Below are 23031 nucleotides of genomic sequence, written 5' to 3'. Positions count from 1 at the left end.
GGCTGTCCAGGGCACCTCCTAAGGCCGCCTGTTCTTGGCCTTCTTTGACTTGGTGCAGGGTGGAGTTTTGGACAATACTGGTCTAGCCAAATACATGTCTAAGTGCAAGGCTTTTGGGGGACAAGGAAGAGGCATTCAGTACCCATCATGTGGGATGATGCAGAAAGGCCAGCTGTTTATTATGGAAGTTGACATCAGCAATGCATCTCCTTTCATTACAGAAGTCAGAGATTCTAGAAAAACCAACCTCAGGACCTCCGACCCTCCCGCCCCCAGACCTCCCAGGGCAGTGTGGTTCAAGAAATCAAGGTAGGCCATATGCTGGTCACTTAGAAGGGCAACTCGGGGCCAGAGTCTGTCCATTTTCAAGGTCAGAGTCTGAGTGCCAAGTTACATCTTTACTTGGACCCTGTTGTTAAGCACTGACCGGGCAGAACCCTTCCCCCCCCAACCCCCCAGCAAGTCCTACCTAGCAGAACTGGGTTTCCAAATGGAAGGAAACGTGTCCCACACACTTAGGCAAGCAGGAACATATAACATCTCATTTCTAAGTAAAGCAGGGATAATTCTCTGATTGGGACGGGGATCCCACACGCCGCCTGCTTGGCTCCTGAACCCCCAGCCCTGCCGACCTGGCCGGCACTCACCCTCGTCCAGGTTGCCGATCACTGCCTGCTTCTTCAGAAAGTCATTGCACAACTTCTTGTTCAGCCCGAACGCCAGCATGTTGTGCGTAAATGTGCTGGGGGGACATGGCCGTGAGCTGGCACCCCCCCCACCTCCTGGGGCGGCGGGGGGTGGGGAGGGAAGGGAGCCGGGGGCCCAATAGGCAGCCTGCCAGGAATCATTAGAAAGAAGTAAAAACCAAATTGCCTCCTTAGCCAGCCAACTTCACTCACCGTGAAACGGTGTGGAGGCCAAATGGAGTGAATCGTGTGCTTCTGAGACATTTAAGAACTCATGGTGGTAACAACCCTTAGTCAGGGGCGTGTGACATCATAAGGGTGGTGCTCCCCCAGTGGAGCCCCTGCCAGAAGCATCTTACCCAGCAGCCCCTCCTCACTGAGTCTGGGCCTCAGTATCAGCACCCAGCCCCGCCTGCCCCGCTTTCTCATCCCAGGCTGCCCTGGGTGGCAGCACTCACCCCAGCTGCCCGAAGGTGATGTTCTCGTTGAACCGCAGGCTGTCGTCCCGCTCCTCCTGGGTCATGTGGCACCACCGCTCCCTGCAAGCACAGGAGGGGCAGCAGGGAGCTTCAAGCCTGCGTCCAGGCATTAAATCCCCAAACCACCACCCGGCTCAGCCCTCCCCTACCCTGACCTACAGGTGCTGGCCTCCCTGACACAGAGGGGACTCCTGGGCCAAAGAACTGTTGGTGCTGCTTCTAGGAAGCCTACCCGAGGGGGCGGGGGAGTGATACACACACACTCATCACCTTGTCCTGGCGGAGATGAGACCCAGGGCCCTGAGAAGGTGTGTGCTTAGCGGTCGCCTAGAACATTTGCTAGGAAATGAGAATCCTGTCCCCCACCTTTTCAAAGGTTCAAGGACAAAGGAGGCCACAGCTCATGGTACAGGCAGGGACAACTGCAGAGGCCAGGGCCTCACCGGTGTCTGAGAAAAGTGGGAATCAAGAACCCAGCAAGGAGGCCCTGGAGCTCCCCTTCCACCGCCTCGGGCTCTCCGGCAGGGTCCACAGCCTCTGACCACATGCTGCCTGCCAGGCTGGCCCAGCTCTGCCACTCACTCTGCTCCTGCCTTCCTCATGGCCAAGGCCCGCCCTGCATAGCCGCCCCAGGGCCGGTGACTGCTACCCTGTGACCACAGTGAAGATGGCGCAAAGCCTCTATGCAAAGATGGGAAACTCTACGAGGAGGGACCATGGTGCAGGGCATAGGGTCAGGGCTCAGGGCTCAGGCAGGGAGGGTGCTCTTCTGAGCCTAAGGAGCTGTGTCCACGAGTGAGAGACCAGGCCACCCGACCCCGCAGGGCGTCGGCCCCTCCCCTTACAGCAGAGCATCACTAGTCTCTGTGGCCCGGGGAAGTCAGCCCCTCAACCAGCCCACCCCCCATCCCCCAGGCACGACAGCCCCATGGCCATCTGGGAAATGAGTAGATGCCTACTTTCCCTTAAGAATTACACTCTGGACAAGGAGTCTGATTAAAACAGGGTTGAGAGAAAAAAAGATAAAAGGGAGAGAAGAGGGAGTATGAGGGGGGTCAGGGTGATGGAGAAGCCAAAGGAAGTGGAACAGAACCAAGAACATCAACTCTCGACTCCTCTCCCTCTTCAGGCTGAGGGAGGCCACTGGTGCTGGTGCAGCTGAGCGGGAACCACAGGACACCACGGCGCAGCAGAGGCAGGAGGAGGTGTCACTCCAGTCTCCTCAGGCTAGCAGAACAGCCACGAAGACACCTGGAAGGCGCTTCCAGGCACTATGCTGATCCCATTCCACGCTCCTTCCCATCCCCTTTCCCCTGGTGGATGCCCTTAGGACTGTCCAGGCATTAAATCCCCAAACCACCACCCGGCTCGCTGGGTACAGCTGCACAGGTCGTGCACTGTGCAACCCCATCCCATGTGGAAGTGGCTCCCTTGCAGTTGTGTGGCACAGTAGTCCTGACAGTAGATGCAGAGGTGACTTTTTTTGCTGCGGTGAGGACTAGAGTTGGGACACTTAATCTGATCTCTGATGAAATAGGCAGAAGGTCAATCAGGGGATGCCTACAATCAAATCAGTTCTTTAAAACTGAGTCCAACGTCCAATATTGGTGGAAGTCTAATACCACAAGAGAGCAGGTCATGTGTCTAAAATGCCACAGTGAGAATCTGGATGTGACGAGCAGGTTACAGGACAGGAGACCTCCTGAGAACAGAGAGGATGCTGACGGCGTTATCAGCCGACTTTGCCAGACAGGAATCAAGCTGGAGACACAAGGTTGCCCGAGGACCCAGAGCTGAACTCTGGTCCTCCAGTCTCAGGGTGTCCTGGGGGGCAGGTCTAGGAGGTGCATGGCCAGACCACACCTGCCCCGGGGAAGGAGGCCTGTGAGGGCCAGAGAGTCACTTGCCCTCACGAGGCTCAGAGGCCACGATGCTCTGACCCTCTCAAACCTCGGCCATGGTGCTGGGAAAGCTGGTTAATCACCCTATCCCTTAGAGAGACTGTGGGAACTCGGGGGCTTTTTATGAACGGAGGTAGCTGCTGTGCTTAAGTGCTCCTTTTAAAGCCATAATAAGGCTGCATTGGAAGAAAAAAAAAAGGACAAGATTTCACATAGAACAATAAGCACTAAAAATACATCACTGATTAAAGGAAGCATGCTTTGGGAAATTTCCACCAAATTTAAAAAAAGCACTGTTATCAGAAATTATATTCTGAATAGGCAGGCCTTTAACTCTAAAAATATCTTAGGAAGCAATCTAACACATATCAAGTTCAAACAAAGTCAGAGCCCATCGTGGGCTCACAGGAAATAGCCGGTCCTAGACATTTGCCTTCAGGGGCCCCTTGACACGCACAGGCCCCACATCACTCAGTGGCCGGGGGCATGGAGCAGCTGTCCTTTCTCTGGGACCCTCAGACTCGTCTGAGTGGGTGAGGGTCTGCCAGAGCTCACACGCCTCTGGACATGATTATAGAGACAGGTCCTCTGGCCGCATTGGCGGCTCCAGCCAGGATCAATAACCAAGTGGGCAACAAGTGACCCCGAGGGTGTGGTTTCAGGGTCTGCTTGGAGGGCCAGAGCGGCCCGTGGAGGCTGGCTCACTCACGGTCAGAGTTGACCTTCTAGACCTCACTGTCCCCTCCTCTCAGGACACACGCCAGGCCTTGCAGGGTTCTTGGGGGCTGTGTCTGCCTCCTGTCCATTTTGAAGTCTCTGTCATGGGCTAGCTCCCCACCATCATCAGCCTGTCCCAGCGCTGGGCCCGCCAGCTGCGAGTCCCACCTGCACCTGGGTGCCCTCCCCCAGCGGCCCTAGAAGGGCCCCGCACTGTCCAGGGACAGGCACGTGGACACACACCTCTTCTTCTCCTCCTCTCCAGCATCCCCTCTGGAGCGGCAGCAGAAACAGGTAAACAGAGGAACATGTCAAACTCATGCAAGATATGTGGATGGAAAAAGAGAGCAAGCGCGGAAGGAGGGTTATCACAGCAGAGACGGAGATGAAGACGGGGTTCCGGGTGGGTGGGGGGCGCTGGCCGAGATGTCAGAGAGCAAAGCAACACGAGATTCCCCTCGCCTAAGGCGTTTCCTGCGTCTGCGTCTCCCAGCAGAGCAGAGAATTCTGTCTAGAATCCTAAGGAATGGTCGAGGACCTCTCCCCCCACGTGCTTCCCTGCTTCCCAGGACACACAGCCACAGCAGGCCATCCCGCCCCCATGAAGGTTTACTGACTTCCCCCTCCAAAAGAAAGATTTCACTTAAGATCCCCTAAGTCCCAGTGGACTGAAGTCTTAACCAGCAGGTTCTGCCCTCTCTCCTGCCGGCAGAAAGGTTCTGAGGTCTCCCCAGTGTTAGAGAAGAAGGGGGTTCATCTCATTAACAAGAAGAGATGCAGAGACTTCAAAGTCCCATGACTGGAGGGGTAGTGACCCAGGCCTGGGAGGCTGCTGCCCCCTCCCTGCCCCGTGGCTGCACACAGCAGGCGCCAACCTTGGCTCACTGAGCCCCAATGCACACTCCTTGCTGCTGATGGTTTACAAAGTGGGGTCTCCAACGGGGCCCCGGGGAAGCTGCAGCCCAGAGGAGGCAGCTGAAAGTAGAGGCTGCCTTCCCCAGACATGAATTCTGCAGCCAGGGTCCCAGCTCAAGAGCCTGGGTTCTTACAGAGACAGTCAGAGTGGGTCCAAGGGGGCCCCAGGGGCTTTGTTCAGTGGGAGTTCGCATTTCTGAGGAGGGTCAGGCCAAGTCATGCCAGAGCCCCAGGGGAAGAAGCGCTCATGCAAGCTGGGCCCCCACCCGGAAGCTGTGCGCCCAGGACCCTTCAGGCAGCTTGCAGGGCACCGGAGCCAGAAGGGTTCGAGGAAGAAACACAAGACACGAGGACTCAGCCATTCTGTCCTTCTGCTCTCCTCTTCAGAAACGGGACAAAAAAAGCCTCTCCCTGGTCCTCTTTCCCGAGGCAAAGCAGGCCTGGACTTGGCTCCTACCTGGTCGTGGGAGACCGCTTTCTCCTCTCACAGTGGACGGCATCGAAAAAAGCTGCATTCCAGAACCTCAGTGTGTGCCTGCAAGACAGACAAGATGGGAACACAGTGGGTCACAGGCCTATGTTGTTCAGTTGCTAAGTCATGTCCAATTCTTTGCAACCATGGACTGCACATGCCAGGCTCCTCTGTCCTCCACTATCCCCTGGAGTTTGCTCACATCCATGTCCGTTGAGTCACTGATGCTTTCTAACCATCTCATCCTCTGTCGCCCCTCCTCCTTCTGCCTTCATTCTTTCCCAGCATCAGGGTCTTGTTCAGTGAGTTGGCTCTTAGCATCAGGTGGCCAAAGTATTGGAGATTCAGCTTCAGCATCAGTCCTGCCAATGAATATTCAGGGTTGATTTTCTCTAGGATGGACTGGTTGGATCTCCTTGCAGTCTGAGGGACTCTCAAGAATCTTCTCCAGCACCACAATTTGAAAGCATCAATTCTTCAGTGCTCAGCCTTCTTTATGGTCCAACTCTCACATCCATACATGACTACTGGAAAAACCATAGCTTTGACTGTATGAATCTTTGTCAGTGAATCAATGTCTCTGCTTTTTAACATGCTGTCTAGGTTTGTCATAGCTTTCCTTCCAAGGAACAAGTGACTTTTATTTTCATGGCTGCAGTTACCATCCGCTGTGATTTTGGAGCCCAGGAAAATAAAATCTGTCACTGTTTCCACTTTTTTCCCTTCTATTAGCCATGAAGTGATGGGACTGGATGCCATGATCTTAGGTTTTTTAACACTGCGTTTTAAGCTAGCTTTTTCACTCTCCTCTTTCACCCTCATCAAAAGGTTCTTTAGTTGCCTCTTTAGTTCCACATGGCCCAGAAGGGTCTATGTGCCTTTATCCTCAATGGAGCTGGTTTCCTGGGCCTTGGCAGTCATCTGCATGTCTCCCAGGACCTATAATCTGGGAAGGTGGAACCTTCACCTGTAGGACATGGATGAAGCCACTTCCCCTTCTCGGTCTCCCACTGAGACTCCCAACAGGAAGCAGAGGCCTCAAGGAGACCTGCTTTTCTACAGCAGCATCTATTAACAGAAATGGGAACCTGGCAGGGACAGGCCATGTGCAGAGAGCAGACACGCTCATGGGGTCGCACAAGACAGAACCATTCTTCCCAAAGATCAGAGTCGGCAAACCTATGGCACATGGGACAAACTCAGGCCTCTGTGTCTTTGTGTAAATCAAGTTTTAAGGGCTCACAGCCACGATCACCCACTTACATCCTGTCCATGGCAGCTTTTGCACTACAGAGGCAGAGGAGAGTGGTTGCTGGTAAAGCCTAAAAGATTTATCACCCAGCCGTCCATAGAAAAGTGTGCTGAGCCCTGAAGCAGAAGGTAAGACAGTAGCCTAGCTGAGCCCAAAGGGGCCTGAGTTAAATCATGGACGTGGGCCCCAGGCTGGTGGGCTTCTCCCTGCTGCCACCCGAGCCTGGCCCTGCAGCCTGGGGCCACAGGTTTCCAGACAGCTGCCGCCCAGCTCTGGCCGGCTACACGGCTCCCACGCCCTGTCCTGTTGTGCCAAGCTCTCATGCCGCTAGACGGTATTCCTTGTGGGAGGGGAGCGTCTGACACCCTTTGGGTTCCAAATGCTAATCTGCCTCCAACTTGTGAGTAAATAAAATAAAACACGTGGACGGAGAGGCTCTGGAGGGATGAGGGTGTGCTCACAGCAGAGGGTGGAGCGTTCCCTGACCATGGGTTTCCCACTCCATGGCCTTTGTGTGAGTATGGTATTTATATACGTAAAACAGCTGGCTGCTGCTGCTGCTAAGTTGCTTCAGTCATATCCAACTCTGTGCAACCCCACAAACAGCAGCCTACCAGGCTCCTCCATCCCTGGGATTCTCCAGGCAAGAATACTGGAGTGGGTTGCCATTTCCCTCTCCTAAAACAGCTGGACTAGGACATAATTTACATACCAGAAAACCCACACTTTCAAAGTCTACCACTCAGCGGGTTGGGTTGTGGTCTATTCCTGGACTTGCGCAACTGTGCAACTATTACCACTGTCTGTTTCTGGGACCTTTTCATCATCTCATTCCCTGCTTCCCCCGGATCCTGGCAACCACCAGGCCACTGTCTCCAGAGCTTTGCCTCCTGGACACTTTATGTAAATACACTGCGTGGTCCTTTGGGCCTGGCTTTGGTCATTTGGCATAATGTTTTCCAGGTCCACCCACGCTGTGGCGGGTGTGGGTGCCCCATTCCTTTACGTGGCTGAGTAACAGCCCACACTTTGTGCATCTGCATGGACGGACATCAGGTTGTTCCCATCTCTGGGCTCTTATGAACAGCGTGTCATGAATGTATGTGCACAGATTTTTGCCTGAGTACCCGTTTTCAATTCTTTTGCACATCTACCCAGGAGTAGAATTGCTGGGTCTTGGGGTAAAACTCTGTTTAACCTCTGAGGAACTGCCAGGTCGTCTTCCAGAGTGGCTGCTGCCTCGGACAGTCCCACCAGCAGTGTATGAGGTTCTAATTTCCCCGCATCCCCGCCAACACTCGCTATTGTCATTTCTATGGAGCTGGCAGCTGCTGCCCCCCAGGTGGAGGGTGGCCTTACCAGATGGGCTGCTGTTTCAGGTGTGTGTACAGGTAGATCTTCTCTCCTTTCCTCTCCTCTTCCGGGCTGCACACAGTCACTGTGGGATGGGGAGGGAGACTTGAGCGGGGCAAACTGCCCCAGCAGCCCTCCCGGCAGGCCCCATGTGCCCCCAGAGTCACATAGACATGCAGTGGAAATTCCAGGGCACCTGCCCTGAGGCCCACATCAGTAACGACATGCTCAGGCCTGGCCCTGAGGATTCAGTCCAGAGAGGGCTCCACAAATGGCTCCCCCACCCCAGAAAAGTTCCTTGACGTCCCTATGATGAGGAGTTGGTCCCCAGAGAAGTGGTTTTTCAATAGAAATTCAGTACTAGATTACAGGCTGGAGCAGGGGCAACTGGGGAATCACGCAGGACAGTGTCTCCTGCTACGGGGAGCTGGAGCCCCAGATGCGTGGGCACCTGCCCAAGGGAGTTGCTGGTTTGCTGTGGGCTGAGCTAAGGCCCCGAGGGGCTGCAGTGGTGCCACCCGGGCGCCCACAGCCCTGGGGCCCAGGAGGCACTCACCCGTCTTCCGTGGCTTCTCCTGGGGTTTGCCCTCTTCCTCCCTTGGGGAGAGAAACCATAGAAGTGACAAAACAACCCCCCGGCCCCAGTTTCCCAAAGAACCCTTCAACATTGCTTAAACAGGATTATGTCTCATGACCCATGTGTACATTTAGGTGGTTTTCTGAAAGCATGTGCATGAAATCAATGCTACGTTTACCAATCGCCAGTCTTTTAGAACTGAGATGTGGAAAACTCTGGAGGGCGGGGAAGCAGCTGCGCTTCCCAGAGCGGCTCTCAGGCCCCAACGACAGCCAAGGAGGCTGAGGTGCTTCCGTCACCAGGCCAGGGAGCAGCCTCCTGGTCACACCCGTGGCCGGGGAGGGGCGCACACAGGGCACACTCACTCGCTCCTCCTGACTGGGGGCCCCTTGGGCTTGGTCTCCAGCCCAAAGAAGCCCTTGACGTTCTCCGTCTTGGCCGACGTGTTCTTCAGCAGCCGCTCAGCAATGTCCTTCTTTTCCGCCAACCAGCTGTTGGCTGACTTCAGGTAGGAGTCGATGCTCCCAGTCGGCTTCTCCTTGGACTCCGTGGGGAGCAGGTGCGGTTTACCTGGCAGTGGGAGAGCGATGAGAACCGACTGGAACCACAGAGGCCGGGGTTGCCACCTCCGCCATCACTGGACAAGCTGATGGGAAGGCTCAGGGATGCCCTCAAGAAGGCGCAGGGCCTGGGCCCCTGCGCTCTCAGGCAGTCCCTAGGCACCTACTGTGTCCAGGTCAGCCAGGGGTCACCAGGGACAGAAGAGGAAACAGGCAGGGACCCAGCCCCCAAGAAGCAGTGAGTCCAGAAGGTGGGTGCGCAGCACACATAGGTAGAGGGCAGCACAGAGTGTGCTGAGTGGCACCTGGGCTGGGCCTGAAACAGGAGGGTGTTGGGCACGGGAGATGCTGGAGGAGGGCAGCCAGGAGAAAGGAGGAATGTCCCTCCCCAAGGCTGTGTACCGACCAAGGTCCAGGCAGCCCCGCAGGCCCAGGTTGCTCTCTCAGGCCAAAGGGCCCCAAGCTGAGGAGTCAGGCCAGTAGCCAGTAGGATGGAGTTGAGATGCAGAGGAAGGGGATGCTAGAGTGACCCACGGTGCCAGTGCTGCCCTGACCCAGCTCCAGCCCCTGAGTGGGCTCCCAGAAGCTATCTCCTTAAGGAGGCCTGAACAAGTGCCTGTGGTTGCAGCTCAAGGAGCTTCACAGGGGAGCCCTCTAGCTGCGATGTACTGGGAGGCCCCAGGGCCATGAGCCAGCACAGATCAACCTGCCCTCTGCTCAGAGGCAGCTCCAGCCCACAGCCCAGCTGCTCCTCTTCACCGTTGTCCACAGCTGACCCTGCATTCCCGTTCACCCTGAACATGAGACCTGCACATCCTCACACCAGCCATCCCGGCATCCACCTGAAGCATCCTGCCCCATGTGTCCACCTTCTCGTTTCCTCACAGCCGACCCTCAGCCTCCCGACCCTCAGCCTCCCGACCCTTCTCCTCCTGTTCCAGGAGTCTCCCTCTTCCTCAACCCCACCCTAACACCAGCTCCCTTTGTTTTCTGGGTGCCCCGCAGCTTTGCCTTAAGAAATCCCCACTTGGGGGCTTCCTTGGAGTTCCAGTGATAAAGAGTCTGTGCTTCCACTGCAGGGGCTGCGGGTTCGATCCCTGGTCAGGGAAGTAAGCTCCCACATGCTACGCAGTGCAGTTAAAAAGTAAAAACTAAGCAAAAAAGAAATCTCCACTCGACGGGCGTTGGAAGGCGAGGGTCTGCCCTCCCCGCGAGCCGCGCCAGGGCCTCACCGACGTGGTAGTAGGTAAAGCACATGGTCATGAGGTTCTTGGCGGGCCCGAAGTCATCCATCTGGTGACACCTGAAACGGGGAGAGCGGTGACTGGCTGATGGGTCCCCCGACCCGATTTCCTCCGCATGTTCCTGAGAGGACCAGCATACTCACAGACACGTCTAACTGTTACCTCACCCACCTGATGCTCTGGAGGAGAAGACACAGAAAGAGCTCCCTGGGTCCAGGGACACAGCCTGGGAGAAGGTCTGATTCTGGGTGGGAAGGCCCTCGCCATCCATCTACCAGGCCTCTTTCACTGTCAAGGTGGGACAGCCAGGGCCCAGGAAGCTCGACCCTGCCCCAAAGGGCAGCCCCAGAACTGGAGGATGGGCCTCGCATCTCAGGCCTATACCTGCATCTGGCCCTACTTCTCGGGAAGGAGCATGGGCTTGGGTGATACGCAGACGTGGGCAGCACCAGGGTCACCTGGACAGCGTGTTAAGATGTGGATTTCTGGGTCCACCCTGGAGTCTCTGGGTCAGCAGGTCTCAGGCAGGGCCCAAGAACATGCATCTCTAACAAACTGCCTTGGGAAGCTGATGTTCTGAGGCTCCTGGCCCAGAGACAGCACTTTGAGAATGACTGGGAATATGAATACCTACCTACCCTATACCACTTGCTGAAAATCAAAGTAATCGATTACATACCAGAGCCTGTGCTAGGCTAGAAGATGTCCTACAGATGTAAAGGACTGTACTTACTATATTGAGAGTATGAGATACACATGGATCCATTCAACTCAGCAAACAAAAAAAGGGGAAAAAACTTCAAAAGCAGGACCTGCCTGCCCCTGGGAATCTGTAGCTGCAAAGCTATAATGATGTCCACTGGTGCTGCTGCTGCTAAGTCGCTTCTGTCGTGTCCAACTCTGTGTGACCCCATAGACGGCAGCCCACCAGGCAACCCTGTCCCTGGGGTTCTCCAGGTAAGAACACTGGAGTGGGTTGCCATTTCCTTCTCCAATGCATGAAAGTGAAAAGTGAAGGTGAAGTCACTCAGTCGTGTCTGACTCTTAGTGACTCCATGGACTGCAGCCTACCAGGCTCCTCCATCCATGGGATTTTCCAGGCAAGAGTACTGGAGTGCGGTGCCATTGCCTTCTTCGGATGTCCACTGTAGTACCATGAATTAGAGAAGAAAAGGAGGAATCAGCTAAAGCCCATTAACAGGGCAGGTGCTGAGTAAATCTTGGTATAGTCATGCATTCATATATTACAACACCTCATAGCCATGGCCAGAGAAGGCAATGGCACCCCACTCCAGTACTCTTGCCTGGAAAACCCCACGGACAGAGGAGCCTGGAAGGCTGCAGTCCATGGGGTCGCTGAGGGTCGGACACGACTGAGCGACTTCACTTTCACTTTTCACTTTCATGCATTGGAGAAGGAAATAGCAACCCACTCCAGTGTTCTTGCCTGGAGAATCCCAGGGATGGGGGAGCCTGGTGGGCTGCCGTCTATGGGGTCGCACAGAGTCGGACATGACTGAAGCGACTTAGCAGCAGCAGCAGCAGTAGCCATGGCAGACGCACCACTGAATGCAAACGTAGGGGACTGCACTTTTAGAAGAAGCATGTCCTTGCTGGCGCGTGCGTTATTCAGAGTGGGGTTATCGCTGGGAGATGGACCAGAAGCGAGAGAACCTTTCCTTTTCGTCCTAGGCTTCGGTGTCTTTCCGTTCTGTTCCCTCATGCACTTTCTTTCCTGTTTAGTTTTTCACTTCAGATAAGTATTTCAAGAAAGAAAATCAACAGACATTATCTAAACAGTGGGATGAGGGCCACTTTATCATTTAACATAAAAATAATCCAATAAATCTAAAAAGCTACATTTCTATAAATTTTTTTTGCAACCATAAAAAAAAAATATGCTCACAAACAAAGTCATGGAAGGAGTCTGTGTTTAAAATTTAACTCCCCCAACCACCCAGTGTACTTATTTAAGGAATAATTTTAAAAAAAATGGAGAATTAGATAAGCATGTTACCATATGGGGGCATAGCATATGTGACACCATCTATAAACAGTATACATTCATGAAAGTTCCTATAGATACAAATGTCTGGAGGTGGAAGTGTCCTCAGGACGGGAGAGCATGCTGACCCCCGACCTCTGTGCAGCTCCTGACGCATCCCCAGAGAGTGTGGGCCCTTGACTCCCTCCACAAGGCCTCTCCACCCAGGCCAGGATTCCTCCTGAGCACACCCGGAACTTGGCACATTCAGAATAAGTGTTAAGAAAAATAGGGGCTCCTTTCTTTTGTCAATTTTCCTCCAGTCCATGCCCTGCGTTCATGGGGAAGAGAAAAAGGTGGGGAAAGTGGCCACAGCCTAAGCCATAGACCAGGACCTGCTCCGAGGCCACACTGAGTTGATGGGGCAAGTGGGTTTAAATGACGGTCAGATCAGAGTCAGGGCTTCCCTCTGCCCCCAGTTTCCCATGAACCTGCCCCATGATTAAAGTCACTGCTTAGTTACCCCCGGGCAGACACGGCTCCTCCCGTTCACACTGCGGAGGGCATGTCCAGCTCTGAAGCAAGTCAGGGCGTCTGAATCAGGTCAAGAGTCCTAGAGCCCTAGGCCTCAGGAGCAGGAGTCCCTCGAGTCATCGGCCAGCCTCCACGGCCACACATTGGCGGGGGGCTTCCTCCCAGCCCACATGGTCCAGGACACCCTCTGAGACAAAAGGCCCCAGCAGTGCCTCACTAGGACTCCGGGCAGGTGACATCATCCAGCCATCTCATTACTGGGTGATGAGAGTGTGTGTGGAGCACGTCACTACAGGAAGTCCAGAGAACCCCGATCTGGGCTGGAGGAGGACAGGGCGGGCCGTGGAATCACAGCCTGTCTCCAGACAGGTGGGGCGGGGGGAACTGACTCACACCCAGCTGTGGTCCTCTCCTCTCCTGCTGGGTGGGGACTGTGCACTTTCCCGTGAGATGCTGGTCATGACTCCCAGCAGATGCCGGGGAGCGCCAGAGCAATCGAGCTGATGACGCATGTGTGGGGCAGGTACTCATGACTGGGGTCTCGGGCGGGGAGGGAGGAAAGATGAGCAGTTAGGACGGAGGCTCTGAGCCACAGCATCACTTACTCGAACAGGACCACCGCGAAGGACTGCACCAGGCGGTAGAAGGTGGGCTCTGAGACGCACTTGGAGTTGCAGCGCTGTCCAGGAAGAGGGCAGATGGTCAGGCAGCCGCTGGCAGAGCTCTGCTCAGCTCAGAGGGGCTGTAGGCTCACCACCACTTCTCTAAGTGCTGAGCATCTCTAAGCGCAGCCCCGCTCGGGCCCAACACGAGCCCTGCTCCACAGAGACCCGGACTCAGCGAAGGGCTGCCCTGCCCCCAGACCGCCCCACATCATTCCCTGTGTCTCTTTGTGAGATTTTAAAAGCTAGGAACTTCACCCACTCACCCACACATGGGGAAGTATGGAAGGATGCGACCCCAAGGTGACAAGGCTGGCTATTTTTAGGATGGGGGATTTATGGGCACTTTTTCTACTTTTGCTTACCAGCATTTTCTATTTTTTCTTGTGAGAATAAATTAGTTGTGATAAAAAAATACATTTTAAAAAATTTTATTATTGGAGCATAGTTGCTTTGCAAAGTTATGTTAGTAAAAAGTACTTTAAAAACTAAGAACTTCATCCATTTTACAGGAAAAACAAAAAAGAACCCATTGGCTATTTACAAAATTTCTCATCTGAGCTTACACGGCTGTCATTGTCTTGAATACTTTATGAAAACTGAATGTCGTGGGTTCTTTAATAAAAACATGCGGGGACACAGCCCACGTGCTTGTCCTTAAAAGACGAACATATCTGGAATTTCATGTGGCTGAGAGGCCAGGCTGCATCTTCCACTATTCTAAAAAGGCCTTTTCGAAACATCTCTAGATGAGCGTCACATGTTTTTCCGGTGGGGGCGTTTCTCCCGAGCAGGTGACAGCCCTGTCACCCCCTTACCTGGGCGCTCACATACCGGGCAAACCATTCCCGGCCTTTCCCATTCTCGCTGCTGCAGTACTCGCCAAACTTGGCTTTCTCCTCCTGGTCCAAGTCCTCCCTGGAGAAGAGGGCAGCGGGGAAAGACAGGAAAGCTTTAATCCTCTGGAACTAAAAGGACTACAGTTGGGGAAGAGGAAGGAAAGCACACCTAAGTGCAGGCGACACTGGACCCTGGACCCCGATCCTCGCCTCGGCTCCCCGATGGACTGCACTCCACCAAGTGCAGAGGCACATTCTAGCCTCTGGGCAACCTCGAGAGCAATGGGTTTATTGCTGTTTCCAAGATGAGGACCCTGGCTGGAGGGTCAGACACAACTGGGGAATAGCAAGCGGGAGCCCCATCTAGACTTCCTGGCTCCAAGGCCCACGAGACCGCCCGTCTCAGTGAGGTTTGGGCACTCACAAGGTCCACAAGCCTCTGACAGCTGGGCTCTCCAACTCACCCGACCTCCCCTCATCTTTAGAGCTGATGAGGTATGGAGCCACCCACTGGAGTTAAGAATTCCTAACCTGCTCAGTTTCAGCAGGACATACGGAGCCCACGGTCTGAGGCCCCTCCAGCCATCTGAGGGCCTCATTGCTTATTCCACTCACTTCTGAAGGGCCAGTCTGCTCTCTGATGCTCCCCGGCTCTGTGTCTGAGGGGTGAAGATCGGGGAGGGGGCCCCAGGCCTGCGAGTCACCACCACCAGGGTGGACAACATGCTCACCTGATCTAAACCACTTCTAATCACTTTCGTGGGGGGGGGGACAGTACTCTACCTCCAATCTAATGACTAGATTGGGGTAGCAGAAGGCTGAAGATCAATTGGCTTTTGTAATTTCATTTATTTAAGGTTTCATAGAAAACATCTTGGCCTGATTTATCCCAAAATACCAACACCAGATGAAACATAATAATTTGCCAGGCATGTGCATGGAGCTTTGGAATGAATGCTCTTGACAAGGCATCTGACTCAGTCGTCCAGGTTCCATACTGCTGACAGACAGGCTGCCACAAATCTCGATTGGCCTTCCTGGCAAGTCAGTGAGCTTCTGGGCTTTCTCCCCTTTTCATTAACTGGGTGTACTTGGAGAAAGCTGACTAATTTCAGTGTGAGTCAAACAAAATAAGTAGGAAGCCACATCTACTGCTATCCCAGAATGCACTCAAAATCACACATAAAAGCATTTGGGGGATGGACAATTATTGGGATGCTAATAAACTCTTTTCCTCTCCAACCGCAGAGAAAACTGAGCCACATCTGCCAAAGGTGGAAATCACCCTGCCAGTTAACCATTGAGGGGCTAAAGCACAACAGGAAACAACATCCTCGCTGTGTGCCGTCAACAGGCAGAAATCCTTCTTACGCTTTAACGAAGCTGGAAAAGGGTCCCTTTGGCCAGAGCTCCTCAGGCCACATGTGCCCATCTCAGAGGCCTTGTTAAAGGCAGATTCTGACTCAGGGGGTCGGCTGGGGCCCAGGACTCTGCGTTTCTAACAATCCATTGGTGCTGATGCTGCAGGTCCTGAGGAGGGACCTTCAGCATTTCACGTGCTGCTGTGCAAAGATGCAAGAGCGGCATCGAGACCTGAGGCCTGAACTGAACCCGTTTCCCTTTCCCCTGCTGAGCTGGTAACAGCTGTGAAACAGATTCCCAGGTCCAGCCTCTGCTTCTGCGCAGCTATCTATGCTCCTAGTTCAAACCGTCAGAAGCCACCAAAGCGAGGTGGGAGAAAGGTGCGAGGGCAAGTCCCCATCCTAGCAGCTGAGTCAGGGTAGCAAGAGGCATTGGTACCTGAAACCTTCTGGCCTTACAGCACCCCTAATTCGCTGTCAGCTACAACACCTTGGAAGGCATGCCCACGGGGGCTCACCTCAGATGCAGAGGAAGCAAAGCCTAGCCCTGAGCGGGGGGAATCTCTCCAAGGGGGTCTGCAGGCAGCATGTGGTGCTGAGCCAGGGAGGTGCCAGTGGCGGGTGAGGGCTGGGGCTTACCCTCCAGAGAAGATCTTCTCCACGTAGCTGCGCATGAACTCACGGAGCTCCAGCAGCTCCTCATCCTTGGCCGAGTCAGCGCTCTGGTTGGAGGAGAAGGACTCGTTGGAGGAGGAGCGGCGGTACTGGCCCCAGGACGGGTGAGAGGGAGACTCGCCCATGTCGTTCTCGCTGTCCGCGGACTCCGTGGTCTCGCTCTCCGAGGCTCCCTCTCCGGGGGAGCTATCCCCATCCTGCAGCTTCGGGGGCGGCGCCTCCAGCGGCAAGGAAGCAGATGGCTCGGCCCCAAAGTCAATCAGCGAGCCCACGGGGACCTCGGGGGCCTCCATGGCTCAGGTAGGGGGGCTGCAGACCAGGACGTCGGGTGGGGAGGCTGGGGGACGGGGTTCCCAGGTGCGTCAGCAGGAGCCGGAGGCAGAGCGGGAGCCCACCGGGTGCATGTGCGCTGCTTGGAACTGCTGGCGGCTGGGACTGACTCCTCCGGATGGCCCAGGGGACCCTAAGGCATCTGTAATGGAAGCAGAAACACATCATCGTTCTCACCATGAGAGCTTCCCAACTTAGATGAAGGAATTAGGGCACTCCTGCCCCATCAGAAAAGTAAAAGTAAAGTCGTGTCCGACTCTTTGCAATCTCTTGGACCACCTGGCTCCTCCGTCCATGGGATTTTCCAGGCAAGAATACTGGAGTGGGTTGCCATTTCCTTCTCCAGGAGATCTTCCCGACCCAGGGATTGAACCCGGGTCTCCCGCATTGTAGGCAGACGCTTTACCATCTGAGCCACCAGGGAAGTCTTCTGCCCCTCAGAAGCAGCTCCCAACTTTCAGAATTTGGGCCAGCTCTCTGCTGATGTCCTCTGCCACTCCCTCACCATTAAACATCCGCCATATGATGGGCAAACAGCGAACAAACACACCAATCAGGCTTTCTCCAGACTAAGCAAACAGACCTCAAGGGGGGCTGCTGCCACTGACCCGCTCCCCACTCTAGCTGACCAGGCCGAGGCCGATAAAACCGCAAATCACCCGCCACCTGCTGTTACTGGATCAGCAGTGGTGGAAGACGGTGTCCTCATGGGCAGGCTAGGCACATGGGCTCCTCACCTCCAAGGCCCGAGGCTCTCTCTTCCCGGTCCCCTTCTCAGCTTTGGCCGACTTAAGACCCAGGGCCTCCCTGGCTATCACATGTGGGATCATCATGACCCCTCAAACTCTTCCATGGTTTCTACGCGGCATTTGCCAACCAGACCCACCTCCTCCTCCCTGCCCACTCCCTGCACCAGGGCCACCCTAGGCAACGGCATCCACCTCCTGGTGCCGGTCCTTCTGACCCTTAGGCTGTGTGGTCCTCTCCCTTCTCCTCCATCTTCCTCGCCCCACCTGGAATTCTATTCATCCCTCTAGACTTGGCTGAGTACCACCTCTTCACAGACACTTTGCTCAAACCCTGTGCAATCTATTTACTGATTCCTGTGTGGCCACACTGGAACTTTACTGACACTCATTTAATAAGTCTGCTTGTTTGACAGATAGATATTAGTATTCCTGCTTACCCCACTAAAGTATAATCCCCTGAGGGGTGGACCATGCCTCAGTCACCTTTGTAGCAATATGTGAGCGCCCGGCACAGTTCAGTTCAATCGCTCAGTCATGTCCAACTCTGCGACCCCATGAACCGCAGCACTCCAGGCCTCCCTGTCCATCACCAGCTCCTGGAGTTTACCCAAGCACATGTCCATTGAGTCTGTGGTGCCATCCAACCATCTCATCCTCTGTCGTCCCCTTCTCCTCCTGCCCCCAATCTTTCCCAGCATCAGGGTCTTTTCAAAAGAGTCAGCTCTTCCCATCAGGCGGCCAAAGTACTGGAGTTTCAGCTTCAACATCAGTCCTTCCGATGAACACCCAGGACTAATCTCCTTTAGGATGGACTGGTTGGATCTCCTTGCAGTCCAAGGGACTCTCAAGAGTCTTCTCTAACACCGCAGTTCAAAAGCATCAACTCTTCACTGCTCAGCTTTCTTTACAGTCCAACTCTCACATCATACATAACCACTGAAAAAACCATAGCCTTGACTAGACGGGCCTTTGTTGACAACGTAATGTCTCTGTTTTTTAATATGCTGCCCGGCACAGAGTCTTAGCTAAGTGTCCACTGTATGTTTGCTGGATGGATGACCAGACCTGACCGTGAACATGCACTGGGAGTTGGGAAGCTGATGATGCAGGCAGAACTGGGATTAGGATCTCTGCTTCTAACCAGGTCTCCACCAGTCAGTTCAGGGGTCACCTGCCAGTTCTGGAGTGCCTCCCCAGTGACAAGAGAGGAGCCCTCCTGATACGAGTCCACCTTGATCCTGGGCCCCTGTCCCTGTCCTCTGCCTCTACAGATCCCAAATATCTAAGACAACACCTGGCAGATAGGTGGCTTCCCATACCGTACAACTAATGCATCTTGTGAGGCAATTCAGTATCAAAACTGCATTTACTGCCTCTTAAGAGCTTAATGTCCACGGATCGATTATGGGCTCCTCCAAAGGCCCCAGCCCAGGATATTTTTAGATGTCCTGAGTCAGAAGGGTGGGATGGCTGCCTCCCTGTCACTGCAGAGGCAATGGCCCCCTTCAGGAGAGTCCGACAAAGACTGCCTTGGTCCAAAAAAGAGCTCCAGCATGAATCCCAGTTTGAACTTTCTGGGCCAGAAGAGCAACACAAGGTGTGCAGAGAGTCCACAACTACGGAGCAGCGGGCTGGGGTCGCGCCAGCCCTGGGCACTTTGTGCCAGCAGGCGGGTGAGCTGTGGCCTCTGCTCCCCGGGCCGGGGTCCCGGTCAGAGACATCAGGGGCAGGGGAGGGCTCTAAGGTCCTTCGGACAACCATGCTCTCTGCTCTCCAAAGAAGAGAAGATCACGCCTATAACGACTCACCAGATATTAAAAATGGAAAATCACACACTAGGAAAAATGTGTGTAGCTACTATGATAGGAAAAATTGAGTTAATTATACTTATGTGAGAAATTCACCCAAATCCAATTTTTAAAAAATCTATAACACTACTCAAATTAGGCAAGGCATACAAAAGGAAGCTATTAAATTCTTAGACAATTCTTCAACCCATACTAATAATCACACATACAGATAGGCAAATCAAAACAATTAGGTACCAGCTTACACTACAATGTAAGCAAAAATTTAAAAACTATAAATTTTCAAAGCAGATGAGATTATGATAAAACTAATATTTTCAAACAATTTCAGCAACAAGGATAAATATTAATAAGATTTTAGAAAGCAATTTCCATAATTTTTAATCTTCTTTCCTCTGATCCAAGAATTCAAATGCTTGAAATTTATTCTAGGAAAGTAATTCCAAACAGTCAAAAACAGTTATGTGGTCTGTAACAGTATTTATAATCCTCATAAATTAGGGGGGAAATCTAGATACAGTAAAGTGGCAAATAAAATCTAACAACTTGGTGCAATGGTAATCAGTGTATGATGCAATTAGAAGAATTCACTTTATACTTACATAAACAAATATTCTACAATCAACAAACATTTACTAAATCCTACTGCATGCCAACCTCTGTTCTGGGTGCTGGAAATACTGAAGTGAATGAGTTTTAATTGTACTATAATTACAATCACGTCCACGTATGAAAAAGGACTGAAAAAGCAGACAGAAATGTATAATATTACAGTGCTAAATGGCAACCCACTCCAGTGTTCTTGCCTGGAGAATCCCAGGGACGGAGGAGCCTGGTGGGCTGCCGTCTATGGGGTTGCACAGAGTCGGACACGACTGAAGCGACTTAGCAGCAGCACAGTGCTGGCACTGAGATCTCCCTTTTTTATTTTGCTATCATTAACCATGTAGTTTACAATGAATAAAAATTCAGAGGAAAAGGAAACAAGTATCTTGAAACATTTCAGGATTTAGTCTGAAGGCTCCATATTTACCAAAGCAGAACCCAACAGCACTGAAGGGCAAAATCAGACCCTACTGTCACGGCTATTTCTGGTCAGGCCTGAGGCGCTTTCAGAGGCTGGTGGGGAGCTCTCCCAGCGCCTTTCTAGCTTGGAAATTCAGGGTGTGCATGAATCATTCTTTCCCAGACGCCTCCTCAGTGGGCTCAGGAAGGAGGGGACAGGGTGAGGAGCCTGGCCCTGCAGGAGAGGAAGCACAGGTGCAGGAGGGTCCTGGGTGCCATGCGGGCACTACAGGCTGCAGGGTGCATGCCCCTCTGCCTGGGGATCTCTTCTCTCAACCAAACCTGCTCTCGGGGCTGAGATGCAGGTGAAGCAGCTGCTTATGCTGAGGGGCTTGGAAGTACCCCACCCCCTTCCTTCAGGAAGGGAACAGAATTATGGGCCTCCATCCAGGACAAGGTGACGGTCACTCTCAACACCCCAGGATCACACACCTCACTTGACTCTTGTGATCTCTAGCTAGAGAACTCAGAGGAAGTGGGCCCAGGGGGACTGACCACACTGTCCCTAGGTAGGGCCAGCCAGGGGCTGCCGCTAAGGTTTGTGGGCCCAGTGGGATCAGACCTAAAGAACTTTCTCTCTCAAAGTGCTGAAATCCACTTCGTGAAATCTTCTATTTTATTTCAAAATACCTCTGGGCTAAAGAAGACATGTCTGCAGGTTGTACTCAATCCCTCTGCTTTGTCCTGCTTACAAGAAGGTCCCCAGACCCACTCCAGGGCCACAGCTCTGGGTTTTAAATCAGAGTGGAATCTTTGCAAATAGCACTGATACTAAAAATGTCTTCTACAGACTTGCAGTCAAACGGACCTTCCTGCAACTGCATCCTCACAACTCACCTCCTGGGCCCTAGAGCAGAAGCCTCTACCAACCAAGTGAGTGAACCAAACTAGACTAAAATCCTAAGTCAGCCTATGGCTCTAAGAGGAGCCTTCTTCAGACTCGGGGTCAGAGAAGAGGGTATCTGAGCCGAGATGGAAGACTCATAAGAACCCATAAGACTCTAGGGTCTTCTGAGCAGAAGACAATGTCTTAGGGGAAGGAAGAGCCCACACAGGGGGCCTAGGCAGCCATGACTTTGGAAAGTTCCAGACAAGGGAAGGGTAAGGAGGAAAGAGGTTGGTAGGGTGGAGGGGCTGCAGATACCAGGACCCTGGGTTGGGTGCTCAGGGTGCCTGGCAGGTAGCTATGGCAGCAGTGTGGAACAAGAGCAAGGGGGCCAGGGGAGCTGGGCGCGGTGGGCGCGTTCTTCCAGGAGCTTTCCTGACCTCGTGCACCCCCCACCTCCGCGCCCCACTGTGGCAGGAACTCAGAAGGAGACTGCCTTCTGTGGCTGTGGACCACATCTCCTGAGGCTTTGCTCAAACCCTGATTTCCCCAGCATCCAGAGCATCTGGAGCGAGCACTTCTCCAACAGGCTGGCCCTGGGCAAGCACACAGGCTCCCGGGGCCAGGGGAGACTCCAGAACCTTCTGTAGCTCTCCCCTGCCATCCGTGTCAGGCAGCTCCCTCTCCTCCAGTGCCCCTGAGCCACCAGAGGTGCTGCATCTCCCACCAGAAGAGAGGACATGCTGGCTTCTGCTCCCTCCATCCCACCCGCCCCACCTCTCACAGCATCAGGGACTCGAAGCTGGGGAGCGGGGAAGCAGGGGGCCCCCTGCACATGGTTAGGAAGTGACCGGGCATGGAGTCCAAGCCCGGGTCAACATCGAGCCCAGGCTCTCGATCACTACGTGGTCCCTACAGGGGCCTCTCTGATGCTCTCCTGTGGGTCAGTCACCCTCCTGAATCTACAGCATGGCCTAGAAGGTAGGCCCAGGGCCACTCTTGTCAAATGCCCTCCCTGCCCCGGAGCAGAGAACCTCATGCAGGTCTTCACTGCACTTGCTAGATGGCTTCTCCCCTGCAGTCAGTCAGGCTTGCTTGAGGATATTATTTCACCGTTTCCCCTTTATCATAAAGAGAAATTAGAGAAAGATCTGGAAACACAAGAGGAGGAAGAAAAAGCTGATCCCATCATGCCAACAAAACCCCATCTCCACCTGCACAGCTGCCCTCCTGGTCTCGGTCAACAAGAAACCTCTCCTACCACGGCAATGCCGAGAGAAATCCGGATGTGTGTCCTGCACCTAGCAGGGGCAATCCCTCCCGCGACAGCTGCAAACCTCAGGTGACCCAGTGAAGATGGTCTTGTCCAGTCCCCGAGGAGTGTCTTATTTCAAGCAGACCTCACGAAATGTCAACTGACAGTCTGGGTTTGGCTGTAGGAACAAGGGGAGGGCAGACAGGCCCCTGCCTGAGGTTGTCTGGGGCTGTCTTGAGACAAGTGAGCTCGATCTGTGATTAGACTAGTTATCTCTTTCGGTTCAGCCATCAAGAGACTCAATAATGAACGGTTTCCAGGAAAACTGAACCTCACTGGAATAGCTGGAGGAGAGGGGAAGGAGAAGAAATAGGGGACACCTTTCCCACGTGCTGCTGCACCCATCGCCCAGTAGAGAGGCTGCTGCAGCCACGATGGGTGGTTCCATAGAGCCCCACTCCCCTCCCCGGGCACCCGTCTGTGCCCTGGCAGGGTCCCAGCAGCATGGAGCACGGCAACAACTTCCACACCTGCCCAGCCTGCCACAAACAGTCAGCCTCACAGCACAGAGGTTCTTCCTGGGGCTCCATCAGCATCTGTTCTGCGAGCGCCCCTCCCCCTCTACAGTCCCAGGGCACAGAGAGCCCCCTGGGCTGGCCTGGGGCTGCGGGGGTGAGGAGGAGCCTCAGCCTGGCTGCAGAGGCCAGCCCAGCAAGCCCCAGCCAGATCTCAGCCACTACTGAGGCTTGTGAAAACCTGCTCCATGTTGCTCAGAACCTCTCCTACA

The 23031-nt window shown here is 53.9% G+C and overlaps 1 protein-coding gene across 3 annotated transcripts in view; it reads right to left on the bottom strand.

Moving 5' to 3' along the window:
- The window catches only part of KIAA0513 (KIAA0513 ortholog), a 51813-nt gene that overhangs the window by 5379 nt on the left and 23403 nt on the right, over positions 1–23031 (bottom strand). Inside the window, exons 2-12 of one of the 3 annotated variants that reach the window (XM_018061804.1) lie at positions 16176–16683; positions 14155–14254; positions 13280–13353; positions 10145–10215; positions 8718–8922; positions 8332–8372; positions 7782–7860; positions 5156–5233; positions 4027–4056; positions 1145–1225; positions 648–742 (exon numbers count right to left, since the gene is read on the bottom strand). In XM_018061804.1, the coding sequence (XP_017917293.1) occupies positions 648–742; positions 1145–1225; positions 4027–4056; positions 5156–5233; positions 7782–7860; positions 8332–8372; positions 8718–8922; positions 10145–10215; positions 13280–13353; positions 14155–14254; positions 16176–16504 (1183 nt within the window). In that variant the 5' untranslated portion in view covers positions 16505–16683. Of the gene's footprint in view, positions 1–647; positions 743–1144; positions 1226–4026; positions 4057–5155; positions 5234–7777; positions 7861–8331; positions 8373–8717; positions 8923–10144; positions 10216–13279; positions 13354–14154; positions 14255–16175; positions 16684–23031 lie in introns of those variants that run through there. The other 2 variants (XM_018061805.1, XM_018061806.1) reach the window with 2 other exon arrangements.

The sequence above is a fragment of the Capra hircus genome, chromosome 18 (assembly GCF_001704415.2).
Source record: "Capra hircus breed San Clemente chromosome 18, ASM170441v1, whole genome shotgun sequence".
Lineage (NCBI taxonomy): Eukaryota > Metazoa > Chordata > Mammalia > Artiodactyla > Bovidae > Capra > Capra hircus.
Note: the sequence above shows the minus strand (reverse complement) of the source record. Positions and strands in the feature narration are given on the sequence as shown.